General features: G+C 41.5%; 1 protein-coding gene across 1 annotated transcript in view; it reads left to right on the plus strand.

The window, feature by feature from the left end:
* Positions 1–18,005, plus strand: part of LOC128657557 (ADP-dependent glucokinase) — an 86,073-nt gene that overhangs the window by 49,947 nt on the left and 18,121 nt on the right. Inside the window, exons 5-6 of the mRNA XM_053711933.1 lie at positions 6,240–6,336; positions 8,480–8,616. Of these exons, the coding sequence (XP_053567908.1) occupies positions 6,240–6,336; positions 8,480–8,616 (234 nt within the window). The remainder of the gene's footprint in view (positions 1–6,239; positions 6,337–8,479; positions 8,617–18,005) is intronic.

Here is an 18,005-nt window from a genome sequence, read left to right on the forward strand (position 1 = left end):
TCTGCTTTGTTTGTTGTCTACTCTGGACAGAGGAGAGGTCAAAAGGCTTTGGCAACCTCTCTTTCTTTTTGGCTAAGAAGCATAATCCGCTTTGCCTATGAGACTGCTGGCCAGCAGCCTCCAGAAAGGATTACAGCTCATTCTACTAGAGCTGTGGCTTCCACATGGGCCTTTAAAAATGAGGCTTCTGTTGAACAGATTTGCAAGGCTGCGACTTGGTCTTTGCCTCATACTTTTTCAAAATTCTACAAATTTGATACTTTTGCTTCTTCGGAGGCTATTTTTGGGAGAAAGGTTTTACAGGCAGAGGTACCTTCCGTTTAAGTACCTGCCTTGTCCCTCCCTTCATCCGTGTACTTTAGCTTTGGTATTGGTATCCCACAAGTAATGGATGATCCGTGGACTGGATACACTTTACAAGAGAAAACATAATTTATGCTTACCTGATAAATGTATTTCTCTTGTGGTGTATCCAGTCCACGGCCCGCCCTGTCATTTTAAGGCAGGTATTTTTTAATTTTTAAACTACAGTCACCATTGCACCCTATGGTTTCTCCTTTCTCTGTTTGTTTTCGGTCGAATGACTGGATATGGCAGTTATGGGAGGAGCTATATAGACAGCTCTGCTGTGGGTGTCCTCTTGCAACTTCCTGTTGGGAATGAGAATATCCCACAAGTAATGGATGATCCATGGTCTGGATACACCACAAGAGAAATAAATTTATCAGGTAAGCATAAATTATGTTTTTGAACTCTGAGATGTGTATTTGGTCACCTCAGGCATCCTGAAATCAGGGCCTTAATGCAACTTACAGTACAGAAGTTATATTTAAAATAGTTTCATATATAGAGGAATTAATCAACATGATATCTATGCACATAGCTTATAATGATATCTCACCTTTTTAATGGCAGTTATCCAGAACATTGTCTACATTAATTAGAAATTTAAGTAGGCAAGCTGCAAACTCATAGGGCTTGATTTATCAAGCCTTCTCCTTGTCTTTGACTGCAGGTTCTCATAAGATTATTTATTATATACTGTATATTTAAACTACAGAAGTGCATATTTGTGCACAGCTGGCCAGTGGGGATTAAAGCTTATGTGTGCTTCATAAAGAAAACCCCCAATTCCATTTATAGACAGTCACACACCCCACAAAGCATACATTTTTTTTTTCCAGCGAAGCGACATTTAAAATGGTTAGACTGCAGTTTTAAAATGCTGCATTTGAAATCTTTTAATACAGAGGTTTGTACTGTTTATTGAATCGTAGCTCTGACTTTGACCTTTGCAGGGGTTAAACACATACGCAAGCAAAGAAGCAATAATGAAATGCATTCAAGTATTTTCTTTTTACACCTTTATGTCCATTTATGTACGTTTTTAGGATTAGTGAGTTATAGTAAAATATTATGCAAATACAATTGTATCAATATGTAATGCATTCATTACTTTTGGGAATTAAGAACCTGGCCACCAGGAGGAGGCAAAGACAACCCAGCCAAAGGCTTAAATACTCCTCCCACTCCCCTCATCCCCCCCGTCATTATTTGCCTTTCGTCCAAGGAGGTTGGCAGAGAAGTGTCAGAATTTATAATTTTTGTTTTTTGTCTCTTATGGAGGGTAGTACTCTTCGGCAAGGGACAGGAGTTTTAAGTAGTCCTGTCAGCCTCTCAGTGAGGGCTTGGATGAAAATTAGAGTCCAGAGATGCAGGGAGAGTCTCTATGCAAAACCATCCCGACTCATATTAACAGCTCCTCAAGCAATCAGCGTTGTCGAACGCTCAGCTGCCTGCTTTCTTCTCTTTAGTCCATGGCGGAGGCAATACCAATATTCGTCACACTTGAAAGGCTGTGTTCCTGTTTCACGGCGTAGATTCCGGTAAGATTGTTTCATTTTTCTTTATCGTCAATGTAATGTGAATGTTTTTCCAGAGAGGCTACAACACCTTGCGGGTCTACTATATGACATATGGGTTTCAGTGAGTCTTAGTTAGTATCTTGGAATCGAGGGTTAATATCTCCTGAGGGGGTTTTTTGAACAGGGGGTTTATAATTATGTTTGTTATGTGATTCAACCTGCTTATGTGTGATGTTTATGGGCTTGTGGTTGGAACTTTGAGGCCTTTGGAAGTGATGCAGCCTTTTGGTTGGGCATGCTTTTTTGGACTGTATGGTTCACTTTGTGTTCGGGCGTTGTTACGTTCCCTTCCCCATTTCCGCATTCCTGACTGTGTGGAGAAGGGAATATTCTAGTCTGCAGGGGTCTGGTCATAGGAGGTGGTGAGTGCCCCAGCCATTGTGGGTGTCGGGTGCCGTTTTTGTTTAATATTTTAGTCCATATTGATATTTCCTCTATCCAGTTATGGAAGATTCTGATTCTGAGACTGTGATAGTTTCAGATTCAGCTACAGAGGATTCTGATACCGAGATTATTTTGATTTCAGATTCTGTGTCCGATGATGACTCCGGATTGGCCTCGTTGACACATGTCAACCAGTTTTGTTCCGTATGCCATATTAGAGTGCCTGGTTCCTCAGGCTTGGGGAATCAGGGGCCTGCTGAGCCATCCGCCTCTGGGGGCCCCGTCCTTCAGAAGGCGAGTTCCCTACCAATTCATACTTCTACACATGCGGGTAACCCAGTTTATGGTTCCTCCATGCGGGGTGGCGTGTTCCCCCCGGAGGTTGCAGCACGTTTTCACTTCCAAATAATGTTAGCGATGGTCCGTCTGCAGAGTCCAGACGTTTATTTGAGATTGTGCTTGTGCCTTATTGTCCCGGGTCTTCCGCCTTGGAGTGGGCCTCTACAGTTCCCCGCGGGTGTAACTGTTCCGGAGTGTTGTGCCTTTCGTTACAGGATTGTGCGCCTTAGCGTGTTGCTTAGACATCTTTTTCAGTTATTGAATGACCCTATCGTTAACAGATATTGGGAATTTCTGCCTGATAATTCGAATGGTGCACCTCATTATACTTCGGGGATAATCTCCTTTTTGTCATTTGTTTGAAATCTTTCACAGTTTTTTTTGTTTTTTTTTTTAAAGATAGGGATCCGTTTGGCTGGTTGTGTGTTTTTTTTTTTTGGGTGTTAACCTTCAAGTTGCCTTAAATTTTATTTTGTATCCGATGGGATGTCTTTTATTTGTGTTTGTTTCCTTCGGGAACCATCTGGGATTGATACTTTGTTACTTCTCCGGAAGTTGTTTGGACACGTTAGTCCTATGTTTAATAATGTCTGTTTTTCCCCTACGTGGGAGAATTTATGCAGCTTGCTGGTTAGGATCCTGAGTACAGGCTGGTCCTGTCGGGTTCGTTCGGTTTTGTGGCTGTTCAGACACGTGGCGCTGTTTTCTGCTGGACTGGTTCGGTAGTAGCGCTGAGTGCTCAAGTTATCATTGTTTTTTATGTTCAACTAAGCATTCGAGAAGACCTGAGGGTTTGCGAGGCGGGAAAGGATTGTTTTAGTCCTTATAGTCTTTAGTCATAGATGACCGGGCAGGGGAGGGTTCCGCTACGTCACTCTCTCTGACATTTGATTTCATCAGGACCTAGAGTTTCCTCCTCCATGTGGGGGAGGGCTGGCGGGCGTAGAGCATACCACTGGTTGAGTGTTTTGGCCTTCTGGATGATCCTATTGGGGCTTGATCCAACAGCTTGTAGGTAGCTGTACAGCATGCAGAGGGTTTTCTATTTTGAAACCTGTTGCAGATTTTGGCACATTAAGGGGGTGCGTGTAAGCAGTTTCTAGTGTATCTAGATACGACTCTTACTCTGGGCCATGTAGGGTCTGTCTGAGTTATGAGAGCTTTGGGTCTTCTTCCATTGTCTCTGGGTGGTTAGATCTCCTTTTGGGTATCTGTGTTCCCGGACGTTGGTTGATCCCTGTAGGGACTTGCTTAGCTCGGGGTTTCCTGGAGCTGGGAAGGTTTAGCGCCTTTCTCTCCCCTGTGTTCTCTGCCTGTGTGGAGGTGATGGGGATACTAGCCCTGCTAGTAGGGTTTTGGGAACTCGAGGTATCCATTCTGTTGTCCTGAGGCCTTGTGAAGTCCCTTCATTTGACTTCTAGCCTTGCTCCTTGGAGAGTTGGACTTTATCTAGGGGTAGTTCCTTCCTTTGGTCAGGCCTTTCGAGTTCTCTTCGCTGTCCAGATTATCTGGATATGCTCCATTCCATTTGTCTGTTTAGTTTCAGGGTATAATTGCCTGAACTATTAAGTACCCAGACCTGTTTTTCTCCTGAGTCTTCCTCTTTCTGGGGCTTCACTCCTATCCTTATCCTTTGGGATTGTTTTCGATCTCAGGGCTGGTTGGGATGTTCCACGATGGTGGGAACTGGAGCTATGTCCTTGCTCCATCTATCGGACCGGGTCAGGGTTGGCCCGGTTTATCGGAGTATTTATTACTCCTTGCCACAGAGTAACCCATATCATCTGGGGTTAGCTGGGTGGCTTGCGCCTCAAGAATGTGGGTTTCTACCCAGCTGCTGGCGCTGTATTCCAGTTTCTGGTGCGTCTTAGGGTTGCATTCCCCTGTTAGTTTGCCAGTGTACCCGTGGATTCTCTGCTCTGCAGGCAAATGGGTTGGCTGTGCCTCTGTTGGGCAAGCTACTTTTGAGGGGGTCCTCTCTAGGACATTTGCGGGGGATTTTTTCTTCCGGTTTAGCCGGTGGCTTCGGGCCTTGAAGATGGTTATTGCCCTTCCGGCCTCTATTGTACCCTCCCGTCTTGGCATTCAGTGTCCTCTATAGCTTGGGTATTGTTTCCCAAAAGTAATGAATGCAGCTGTTGACTCTTTCCATTTAAGAAGAAAAACATACATTATGCTTACCTGATAATTTCCTTTTCTTCTGATGGAAAGAGTGCACAGCTCCCCACCCGTAATTTTACATGGGATGTCCTTATATTCTTCTGGCACCTTTTCACCCTGATATTTCTTCTACTGTTCCTTGTTCCTCGGCAGAATGACTGGGGGGTGAGGGGAGTGGGAGGAGTATTTAAGCCTTTGGCTGGGTTGTCTTTGCCTCCTCCTGGTGGCCAGGTTCTTAATTCCCAAAAGTAATGAATGCAGCTGTAGACTCTTCCCATCAGAAGAAAAGGAAATGATCAGGTAAGCATAATTTATGTTTTTTTAAAGGTCATTGGAGTCCAGACTTTAGTATCATATATTTTAAGATTGCATTTCAACATTAGAAAAGTATTTTCAAGTAAAAATAAGTGATCCATTTGATATCTATGCTATGCTTTTTTTTTATATATTCATATTTTATATCACTTTGAACATCTATAATATAGTTAGAGCTATAACTAATGTTAGGTAAACTAATATTTATCTATCCACTTAAAGTAGAGATTAAAGCTTTCATTTTTAAGCTAATTTTAAATTAGTTTTTTTCTCCCCAGATAAAAGATAAAAGTTCCATATCACTTACCTTTTTGAATATAGTTTTGTTTGTTATAGTTCATCATTGAGTAAAGTTTGCTGCAGTTGAAAAGTTTATCAATAGATTTTTCTACATTTGTTTTCTTGTATACTATATAGGATATGTGTATACTGTACATTTTTTTATCAGCTTTTTAATCACAATTTCCACATTATCATTTAACTAATAATAATGCGGCTAAATGGCAGTTCTATTTGATTTCAGATTAGAATTTCCTGGCAATTAAGCTATTCCATTCCTGCTTTTATTTTCTAAGCTATTCCATTCCTGCTTTTATTTTCTTCATCCAAAATATATATTTAACTTTCTCTCTTCAATATTTAATAAATATCCTATATTATAAAAGGCCAAGTGTTTGAGAGAGAGAGAGAGAGAGAAAGAGAGAGAGAGAGAGAGAAAGAGAGAGAGAGAGAGAGAAAAAGAGAGAGAGAGAGAAAAAGAGAGAGAGAAAAAGAGAGAGAGAGAGAGAAAAAGAGAGAGAGAGAGAGAAAAAGAGAGAGAGAAAAAGAGAGAGAGAAAAAGAGAGAGAGAGAAATAGAGAGAGAGAGAGAAAAAGAGAGAGAAAACGAGAAAACAAACCACACGGCCCGTGTGAACGGGCTTTAGGACTAGTTTTTTTATATTTAAATATCTGAAAATAAATACAGGTATAGAATCCAATATAAACAATTGCATGAGATGAATACATTGACTTCCTGTTTTATCATCTCACAATCACTATGACTTATTTTAAAGAGAAGACTTAGTACCTGAGCTCAGTCGGTACCTGTCTTACAACTAATATTTTATGTTTGCAGTTGCTGGTGAGCCAATAGAGGATGCAGATGTACACTTAATTATGGAGTACCCAACTGGAGCCAAATGGGGAGAGCACATGTCCCGGAGAGCTAACAGGTACTTACTATCTGATTATGGGCCAGATTACAAGTTGCGCACAAGCAATATTGTAAGATCACTCAGTGAGAATGGTGACCTTTAATAAAGATGTTTGTAGCTGATTTATTTTTTCCAAAATGTACAAGGAACAAAATGGATACCCTTAATATCAGCAGTTAATTAGAATGTATGTTAGCACTTGAAATGAAATCAAATGAACAAATTCCTAGGATTGGCCTTAGACAGATCGAAGGGAATGAATAGGTAATAAGTAGTGAATAGACCGACAATTTGCAACCTGTCAGGAGATTTCTGTGCTTCACACAATTCTGACTAAAGTCTAAGAACATGGAAGCCTGTGAGGTCTGGATCTCAGTCAGTATAGCGAATAAGTACAAAGTATCCAATATATGTTGAACAAGGTGAAACAGAGTTAAAAATAAACTCAGCTCAAATGTTAGCAATCAATATGACTAAATGCGGATACTTGCGGTTCCGGAGTTCGTTTAGAAGTTGTAGGATTCAACCGGAGCTTAAGGTGGATTACCCGGAACACACTGATGAGGAAGTCAGGAATACTGAGCCAGGAGCGTTGAAGGTGAGGTCGGGGAAGCGAGCTGTTCCGGTTACAGCGTGTGGCTGCGAGAAGCAGTAGCGTTACAAGGAGAGGCAGAGTGAAACACTGCGGAGTGATATCCAGAAGTGGAGGTAGTCCCGGAAGGAGGTTGAGCACAACACGGCAAGTGTTACCACTGGAGTTCTGGAACAGATCTAAAGCTGACAGGTTACGGCTGAAAGTTATCAGACAAAAAGTAGCTTGAAATTTCTTAGTGCGTCTAGCCAAACAAGCAACTAGAGGTAAACAAAATAATCAAGCAATGAATGAAGGAGGAAGTGAGTTTATAAAGGATAGAACTGTTGAGGGAGAGGAGAGTATTTAAAGGTATAGAACCAATACCTTACAAATATTCAGTTTATCGCACCGGTTTGAGTGCGTTGGAAGTAGGGTGCGTTTTACAAGTTGAAAGTGAATGCGTTTGCTCACATGCAATTTAATTTAACGCACGTTGGGTTAGCACGATTTTCAGAGCTCTGGTTAACTGTTACGTACAAATAAAAAAACTGCACAAAAGCTATCTAAAATACATTTAAATAACGCTATCTAATACAAATTATTGAAAAAAATTGCAATAAGTTATAAGTGCTCAAATATGAGGCCTCGGGTATGTATATAGGTATAGCTATGCATTTTACATGAACGGTATCAGATAAATATATATATAGAAATTTAAAATTTCATAATAATAAGTAGATTATTTTCTATGTGAAGGACATTAAAATGTAAAATATGCATTTTGCGCATCGTGTTTCTAAATTTAGATCTTAATGTGGTCGGGTTAGCACACACACACATACTGTATATAAATAGAAATATATATTTAAGGATAAAAATAACATTAACCTGTAAGTGAAGAACATTGGAATGTGATATATGTACAGTAAATATACAGTAAAACACATAAATACATATGTGCACACATATATACATATGAATATAACTTTAATGATCCATTTGTTTGAAAATTGCTTTGCAATGATTTAGTACACAATAGTCTAAAGCTAATAAAATACTGAAATGCTTTAGCATGTTACATATAACAAACATTTTTACCAGAATTTGCGTATATCTAATCGCCTGTCTTTGCATTAGTTTTTAAATTAAAGAGACCGTCTAAACTAAAATTATTGTTTAAAAGAGATAGATAATGCTACCTATTCCCCAGCTTTGCACAACCAACATTGCTAGCTTAATATACTTTATAACATTTAAACTTCTAAATTTCTCCCTGTTTCAAAGGCTCCATTGATAGCCTCTTAATCACATGATTTTTTATTTGCTTTTCACAATTGGAGACTGCTAGTTCATGTGGGCCATAGAGATAAGAATGTGTTCACGCTCGAGGAGTTATTTAAGATTTAGCACAACACAGTACTAAATGCAAGTCAATATATAAAAAAAAAACTGTGTTGGTTATGCAAAACTGGGGAATAGATAATAAAGGGATTATCTATCTTTTAAAACTATACAAATTCTATTGTAGACTGTCCCTTTAAGTTTATTTTTAGTTTGCTAATCTTTTTTGAACCTATCTTTTACCAGATATATTGTGCACAGTGATTCTCACAATCCTATGATTGATTCCCTGGAAGACTTTAAGTCTCAGCTGGAGAGCTTCAACCCAGATCTGCTTGTTGTAGGTGGGCTTCAGATGATGGACAGTTTCCCTTTCAAACCAGGTGAGTCAGGGTGCTGTTTGCGTTGTCAGTGGGGAAAAAATGTGCCCAAGATATGCTGCAGTTGAAGCTAGTTTTAATGTAAGCGTTTCTTTATTGCTTTTAGAAAAGAGTAGCAAAATAGCGTGTGTGTGTGATATATATATATATATATTTCTCTTGTTAAGTGTATCCAGTCCACGGATCATCCATTACTTATGGGATATTAACTCCTCCCCAACAGGAAGTGCAAGAGGATTCACCCAGCAGAGCTGCTATATAGCTCCTCCCCTAACTGCCATTACCAGTCATTCTCTTGCACCCAACGAATAGATAGGATGTGTGAGAGGACTGTGGTGATTATACTTAGTTTCATACCTTCAATCAAAAGTTTGTTATTTTATAATAGCACCGGAGTGTGTTATTCCTTCTCTGGTAGAATTTGAAGAAGAATCTACCTGAGTTTTTCTATGATTTTAGCCGGAGTAGTTAAGATCATATTGCTGTTTCTCGGCCATCTGAGGAGAGGTAAACTTCAGATCAGGGGACAGCGGGCAGATTAATCTGCAAAGAGGTATGTAGCAGCTTATTATTTTCTGACAATGGAATTGATGAGAAAATTCTGCCATACCGATATAATGTAAACTCAGCCTTAAATGCAGTAGCAGCAACTGGTATCAGGCTGTCATGTATGTATGTATTACACTTCAGTATTCTGGGGAATGGCACTTCACTGGAATTATACTGTATGCATAAATCTTTAGCCTAATTTGCAGGGACTAGCAACAGGCTTTTTAATAACACTCAATTTATTAATGTTAAACGTTTTTTGCTGGCATGTAAAATCGTTTAATTTTCTGAGGTACTGGGTGAAAAAATGTTTTGGGCACTATTTTTTTCCACTTGGCAGTCGTTTTATTTAATTTATGACAGTTTACTGATCTCTCTCACTGTTATGTGTGAGGGGGAGGGACCTTTTTTGGTGCTTTTGCTACGCATCAAAAAATTCAGTCAGAAGTTTATTGTCTTCCCTGCATGATCCGGTTCATCTCTACAGAACTCAGGGGTCTTCAAAACTTGTTTTGAGGGAGGTAATCACTCACAGCAGAGCTGTGAGATTGTAGTTGACTGTGATAAAAAAAAAACACGTTTATTTCTGTATTTTTTTTTTCTGCTATCAGGGTTAGTTATCCTTTGCTAATGGGAGCAATCCTTTGCTAAAATTGTGTTTTTTACAAAGATTTGATGCTATAACTTTTCAACTGTCATAACTTTTTCTGTGCTTCTTATAGGCACAGTACGTTTTCATATTATAGTAAATTACTTGAAAAGTATTTCCAAGTTGCTAGTTTATTTGCTAGTGTGTTAAACATGTCTGATTCAGAGGAAGATATCTGTGCTATATGTGCTAAAGCCAAAGTGGAGCCCAATAGAAATTTATGTACTAACTGTATTGATGCTACTTTAAATAAAAGTCAATCTGTACAAATTGAACATATTTCACCAAACAACGAGGGGAGAGTTATGCCGACTAACTCGCCTCACGTGTCAGTACCTGCATCTCCCGCTCGGGAGGTGTGTGATATTGTAGCGCCGAGTACATCTGGGCGGCCATTACAAATCACATTACAGGATATGGCTACTGTTATGACTGAAGTTTTGGCTAAATTACCAGAACTAAGAGGTAAGCGTGATCACTCTGGGGTGAGAACAGAGTGCGCTGATAATATTAGGGCCATGTCAGACACTGCGTCACAATTTGCAGAACATGAGGACGGAGAGCTTCATTCTGCGGGTGACGGTTCTGATCCAAACAAACTGGATTCAGATATTTCAAATTTTAAATTTAAGCTGGAAAACCTCCGTGTATTACTAGGGGAGGTGTTAGCGGCTCTGAATGATTGTAACACAGTTGCAATACCAGAGAAAATGTGTAGGTTGGATAAATATTTTGCGGTACCGGCGAGTACTGACGTTTTTCCTATACCTAAGAGACTTACTGAAATTGTTACTAAGGAGTGGGATAGACCCGGTGTGCCGTTCTCACCCCCTCCGATATTTAGAAAGATGTTTCCAATAGACGCCACCACACGGGACTTATGGCAAACGGTCCCTAAGGTGGAGGGAGCAGTTTCTACTTTAGCTAAGCGTACCACTATCCCGGTGGAGGATAGCTGTGCCTTTTCAGATCCAATGGATAAAAAGTTAGAGGGTTACCTTAAGAAAATGTTTGTTCAACAAGGTTTTATATTGCAACCTCTTGCATGCATTGCGCCTGTCACGGCTGCAGCAGCATTTTGGTTTGAGTCTCTGGAAGAGACACTTGAATCAGCTCCATTAGATGAGATTACACACAAGCTTAAAGCCCTTAAGTTAGCTAACTCATTTATTTCAGATGCCGTAGTACATTTAACTAAACTTACGGCTAAGAATTCCGGATTCGCCATTCAGGCACGCAGAGCACTGTGGCTAAAATCCTGGTCAGCTGACGTTACTTCTAAATCTAAATTGCTTAATATACCTTTCAAAGGGCAGACCTTATTCGGGCCCGGGTTGAAAGAAATTATCGCTGACATTACAGGAGGTAAAGGCCATGCCCTGCCTCAAGACAGAGCCAAACCTAAGGCTAGACAGTCTAATTTTCGTTCCTTTCGTAATTTCAAAGCAGGAGCAGCATCAACTTCCTCTGCACCAAAACAGGAAGGAGCTGTTGCTCGCTACAGACAAGGCTGGAGACCTAACCAGTCCTGGAACAAGGGCAAGCAGGCCAGGAAACCTGCTGCTGCCCCTAAGACAGCATGAATCGAGGGCCCCCGATCCGGGAACGGATCTAGTGGGGGGCAGACTTTCTCTCTTCGCCCAGGCTTGGGCAAGAGATGTTCAGGATCCCTGGGCGTTAGAGATCATATCTCAGGGATACCTTCTAGACTTCAAATTCTCTCCCCCAAGAGGGAGATTTCATCTGTCAAGGTTGTCAACAAACCAAATAAAGAAAGAGGCGTTTCTACGCTGCGTACAAGATCTTTTATTAATGGGAGTGATCCATCCGGTTCCGCGGTCGGAACAAGGACAAGGGTTTTACTCAAATCTGTTTGTGGTTCCCAAAAAAGAGGGAACTTTCAGGCCAATCTTGGATTTAAAGATCCTAAACAAATTCCTAAGAGTTCCATCGTTCAAAATGGAAACTATTCGGACAATTTTACCCATGATCCAAAAGGGTCAGTACATGACCACAGTGGATTTAAAGGATGCTTACCTTCACATACCGATTCACAAAGATCATTACCGGTATCTAAGGTTTGCCTTTCTAGACAGGCATTACCAGTTTGTAGCTCTTCCATTCGGATTGGCTACGGCTCCGAGAATCTTCACAAAGGTTCTGTGTGCTCTTCTGGCGGTACTAAGACCGCGAGGAATTGCGGTAGCTCCGTACCTAGACGACATTCTGATACAAGCTTCAAGCTTTCAAACTGCCAAGTCTCATACAGAGTTAGTACTGGCATTTCTAAGGTCGCATGGATGGAAGGTGAACGAAAAGAAGAGTTCTCTCTTTCCACTCACAAGAGTTCCCTTCTTGGGGACTCTTATAGATTCTGTAGAAATGAAGATTTACCTGACAGAAGACAGGTTAACAAAGCTTCAAAATGCATGCCGTGTTCTTCATTCCATTCAACACCCGTCAGTAGCTCAATGCATGGAGGTGATCGGCTTAATGGTAGCAGCAATGGACATAGTACCCTTTGCACGTCTACATCTCAGACCGCTGCAATTGTGCATGCTAAGTCAGTGGAATGGGGATTACTCAGACTTGTCCCCTACTCTGAATCTGGATCAAGAGACCAGAAATTCTCTTCTATGGTGGCTTTCTCGGCCACATCTGTCCAGGGGGATGCCATTCAGCAGGCCGGACTGGACAATTGTAACAACAGACGCCAGCCTACTAGGTTGGGGCGCTGTCTGGAATTCTCTGAAGGCTCAGGGACAATGGAATCAGGAGGAGAGTCTCCTACCAATAAACATTCTGGAATTGAGAGCAGTTCTCAATGCCCTTCTGGCTTGGCCCCAGTTAACAACTCGGGGGTTCATCAGGTTTCAGTCGGACAACATCACGACTGTAGCTTACATCAACCATCAGGGAGGGACAAGAAGCTCCCTAGCAATGATGGAAGTATCAAAGATAATTCGCTGGGCAGAGTCTCACTCTTGCCACCTGTCAGCAATCCACATCCCGGGAGTGGAGAACTGGGAGGCGGATTTCTTAAGTCGTCAGACTTTTCATCCGGGGGAGTGGGAACTTCATCCGGAGGTCTTTGCCCAAATACTTCGACGTTGGGGCAAACCAGAGATAGATCTCATGGCGTCTCGACAGAACGCCAAGCTTCCTCGTTACGGATCCAGATCCAGGGATCCGGGAGCGGTTCTGATAGATGCTTTGACAGCACCTTGGACCTTCGGGATGGCTTATGTGTTTCCACCCTTCCCGATGCTTCCTCGATTGATTGCCAGAATCAAACAGGAGAGAGCATCAGTGATTCTAATAACGCCTGCATGGCCACGCAGGACTTGGTATGCAGATCTAGTGGACATGTCATCCTGTCCACCTTGGTCGCTACCTCTGAAACAGGACCTTCTGATCCAGGGTCCCTTCAAACATCAAAATCTAATTTCTCTGAAGCTGACTGCTTGGAAATTGAACGCTTGATTTTATCAAAACGTGGTTTTTCTGAGTCAGTTATTGATACCTTAATACAGGCTAGGAAGCCTGTTACCAGAAAGATTTACCATAAGATATGGCGCAAATACTTATATTGGTGCGAATCCAAGAGTTACTCATGGAGTAAGGTTAGGATTCCGAGGATATTGTCTTTTCTACAAGAAGGTTTAGAAAAGGGTTTATCCGCTAGTTCCTTAAAGGGACAGATTTCAGCTCTGTCCATTCTTTTACACAAACGTCTGTCAGAAGTTCCGGACGTTCAAGCTTTTTGTCAGGCTTTAGCTAGGATCAAGCCTGTGTTTAAAACTGTTGCTCCACCATGGAGTTTGAACTTAGTTCTTAATGTTTTACAGGGGGTTCCGTTTGAACCCGTTCATTCCATTGATATCAAGTTGTTATCTTGGAAAGTTCTGTTTTTAATGGCGATTTCCTCGGCTCGAAGAGTCTCTGAGTTATCTGCCTTACATTGTGATTCTCCTTATCTGATTTTTCATTCAGACAAGGTAGTTCTGCGTACTAAACCTGGGTTCCTACCTAAGGTGGTCACTAACAGGAATATCAATCAAGAGATTGTGGTTACATCTTTGTGTCCTAATCCTTCTTCGAAAAAGGAACGTCTGCTACACAATCTAGATGTAGTCCGTGCCCTGAAATTTTATCTACAGGCAACTAAGGATTTTCGACAAACGTCTTCCCTGTTTGTCGTTTATTCTGGTCAGAGGAGAGGTCAAAAAGCTTCGGCTACCTCTCTCTCCTTTTGGCTTCGTAGCATAATACGGTTAGCCTATGAGACTGCTGGACAGCAGCCTCCTGAAAGAATTACAGCACATTCTACTAGAGCTGTGGCTTCCACTTGGGCCTTTAAGAATGAGGCTTCTGTTGAACAGATTTGCAAGGCTGCAACTTGGTCTTCTCTTCATACTTTTTCCAAATTTTACAAATTTGACACTTTTGCTTCTTCGGAGGCTGTTTTTGGGAGAAAGGTTCTTCAGGCAGTGGTTCCTTCCGTATAAAGAGCCTGCCTGTCCCTCCCGTCATCCGTGTACTTTAGCTTTGGTATTGGTATCCCATAAGTAATGGATGATCCGTGGACTGGATACACTTAACAAGAGAAAACATAATTTATGCTTACCTGATAAATTTATTTCTCTTGTAGTGTATCCAGTCCACGGCCCGCCCTGTCACTTTAAGGCAGGTAATTTTTCCATTAAACTACAGTCACCACTGTACCCTATGGTTTTCCTTTCTCTGCATGTTTTCGGTCGAATGACTGGTAATGGCAGTTAGGGGAGGAGCTATATAGCAGCTCTGCTGGGTGAATCCTCTTGCACTTCCTGTTGGGGAGGAGTTAATATCCCATAAGTAATGGATGATCCGTGGACTGGATACACTACAAGAGAAATAAATTTATCAGGTAAGCATAAATTATGTTATATATATATATATATATATATATACAGTATATATAATACATATATATATATATATATACATATACTGTGTGTGTGTGTATATATATATATATATATATATATATATATATATATATATATATATATATATATTATAACAAAGAATAGGGTGGCACACAAGTTTTAAAAGGCTAAACCTTTATTTGGAGCAACGTTTCGGGATTCCTGCCCCTTTCTCAAGCTGGGATAAACCAGGGGTTCTTTTTCCCCTGTTTTTAAAAAGATTTTTCCTGTTGCTGAATCTATTCGTGACTCATGGCGCACTGTGCCTAAAGTAGAAGGAGCTATTTCTACTCTTGCTAAGAGAACTAACATTCATATAGGGGATATTTGCTCTTTTAAGTATCCAATGGATAAGAAGCTAGAAGCTTACTTAAAAAAGATGTATATCCATCAAGAATTACAGTGGCAACCTGCAGCGAGTATTGCCTTGTCTGATCTTATTTCAGAGGAAACTATGGTAGAGGAGATCCAAGATAGGATCAAAGCTCTCAAACTGGCCAATACCTTTATCTGTGATGCCAACATGCAGATAATAAGACTGGGAGCTAAGATGTCTAGCTTCACTGTGCTAGCCCGCAGAGCTCTGTGGTTAAAATCTTGGTTGGCTGACGTTTCTTCAAAGGCCAAGTTTTTGGCTTTACCTTTATAAGAGTAAAACTCTGTTTGTACCTAGTCTGGCGGAAATCATTTCTGAGATTACGGGCGAGTGGAAAGGGTTCTTTCCTACCTCAGGACAAGAAGAATAGATCTAGGGGTCAAAAGACTTCTAATTTTCGTTCCTTTCACAACTTTAAGGAACAGAAGTCCTCCTCTTCCAAACCAGACCAATCAAGGTCCACTTGGAAATCCAGCGAGCCCTGGAACAAGGGAAAACAAAACAAGAAGTCTTCCGCTGACTCTAAATCAGCGTGAAGGGTCCGCCCCGATCCGGTTTTGGATCACGCGTGGGGGGCAGACTTTTTCTCTTTTTTGACAGGCTTGGAAATGCGATGTCCCAGATCCATGGGCTGTGGACATGGTATCCCAGGGTTACAAAATTGGATTCTAGTCTTGCAGATTTCTCCTGTCAAGACTCCTCAAACCAGGTAAAGAGGGAGGCCTTCTTAAATTGCATAAAGGACCTATCCTCCCTGGGAGTTATTGTACTTGTCCCTCTAGAGGAGCAAGTTCTAGGTTTTTATTCAAATCTATTTGTGGTTTCCCAAAAAGGAGGGAGTTTTTCGTCCGATCCTAGATCTAAAGTGCCTAAACAAATTCCTCAGGGTTCCGTCCTTCAAGATGAAAACTATTCATTCCATTCTTCCATTTGTTCAGGAAGGTCAGTTCATGACAACCATAGACCTGAAAGATGCGTACTTATATGTTCCCATTCACAGGGATCATTACCAGTTTCTAAGGTTTGTCTTTCTGGACAAGCATTTCCAGTTTATTACTCTTCCGTTTGGTCTTGCCACAGCTCCCAGAGTATTCGCAAAGGTTCTGGAAGCTCTATTGGCAGTGATCAGATCCCAGGGAATTGCAGTGGCGCCTTATCTAGACAACATCTTGGTTCAGGCATCGTCTTTTCAACCAGCAAAATCTCAAACAGAGATGTTGTTGTCTTTTCTACATTCCCACGGGTGGAAAGTGAATCTAGAGAAGAGTTCTCTAGTTCCAACTACAAGAGTGATTTTTCTAGGGACAATCATAGATTCTCTGTCTGTGAAGATTTTCATGACGGACGTCAGAAAATCCAAACTTCTTGCCTTTCCCTCCAGTCTGCCTTTCGTCCATCAGTGGCTCAGTGCATGGAGGTGATTGGTCTAATGGTGGCTTCCATGGACGTCATTCCTTTTGCTCGGTTCCACCTGCGACCGCTGCAGCTTTGCATGCTCCGTCAGATTTGTCTGGGTGATTGTGACTACGGACGCCAGCCTGTCAGGCTGGGGAGCTGTTTGGGGTTCTCTGAAGGCTCAGGGCCTGTGGTCTCAGGAAGAGTCTTCTCTTCTCATAAACATCTTGGAGTTGAGAATGCCCTGTCAGCGTGGCCTCAATTATCTTTAGTCTGGTTTTTCAGATTCCTGTTGGAACAACATCACCTCAGTGGCTTACATCAACCACCAGGAAGGGACTCGGAGTTCCATGGCAATGAAGGAGGTGTCTCGCATTCTGCAGTGGGCAGAAGCTCACGACTGTCTCCTATCTGCCATCCACTTTCCAGGAGTGGACAATTGGGAGGCAGATTTTCTGAGACCTTTCATCCCGGGGAGTGGGCTCTCCATCCAGAAGTGTTCTCTCAGATAACCCTCAAATGGGGGGTTCCAGAGTTGGATCTGATGGCGTCCTGCCAAAATGCCAATGTTCCAAAGTACGGTTCAAGGTCAAGAGATCCTCAGGCCTTTCTGATAGATGCTCTAGCGGTTCCTTGGATGTTCTCTCTGGCATATCTGTTTCCTAATAACTCCTGCGTGGATTTGGTTTGCAGATCTAGTAAGAATGTCATCTCTACCTCCTTGGTGGTTACCTCTGATGAAGGACCTTCTAATTCAGGGTTCTTTCCTCCATCCAAACCTGGATTCTCTGAAGCTGACTTCTTGGAGATTGAACGCCTAATTCTGTATAGGCGTGGTTTTTCTGAAGTGGTCATTGATACTTTGTATGGTTTAAATATCTTTATTGGTGCGCATCTAAGGGTTTCTCCTGGAGCCAGGTGAGGATTCTCCAGATTTCGTCTTTTCTTCAGGATGGCCTGGAGAAGGGTTTGTCGGTCTTTATTTTGAAGGGTCAGATTTCTACATTATCTATCCTTTTGCACAAACGTCTGGCTGATTTACCAGATGTTCAAGCTTTTGTTCAGGTTGTTGATATAAAAATTTTATTTAGGAAGATTTTGTTTCTACTTGCTATTTCTTCCGCTCGCAGAAATTCTAAGCTTCCAGCTCTGCAGTGTGATTCCCCGTAACTTATTCTTCATGCAGATAAGGCGGTCCTTCGCAGCTAAATTGGGTTTTCTCCCTAAGGTGGTGACGGATCAAAACATTAATCAGGAAATTGTTGTTTGTTCTCTTTGTCCTAATCCTTCTTCTCATAAGGAACGTCTTTTGCATAACTTGGATGTTGTGCGCGTTCTAAAATTTTACTTGCAAGCTACTAAAGATTTTCGGCATTTTTCTTCCCTGTTTGTTGTTTTATCTGGAAGGCGTAAGGGTCAGAAGGCCACTTATACTACTCTGTCTCTCTGGTTG

Source organism: Bombina bombina, chromosome 4 (genome assembly GCF_027579735.1).
Source record: "Bombina bombina isolate aBomBom1 chromosome 4, aBomBom1.pri, whole genome shotgun sequence".
In the NCBI taxonomy this organism is placed as follows: Eukaryota; Metazoa; Chordata; class Amphibia; order Anura; family Bombinatoridae; genus Bombina; species Bombina bombina.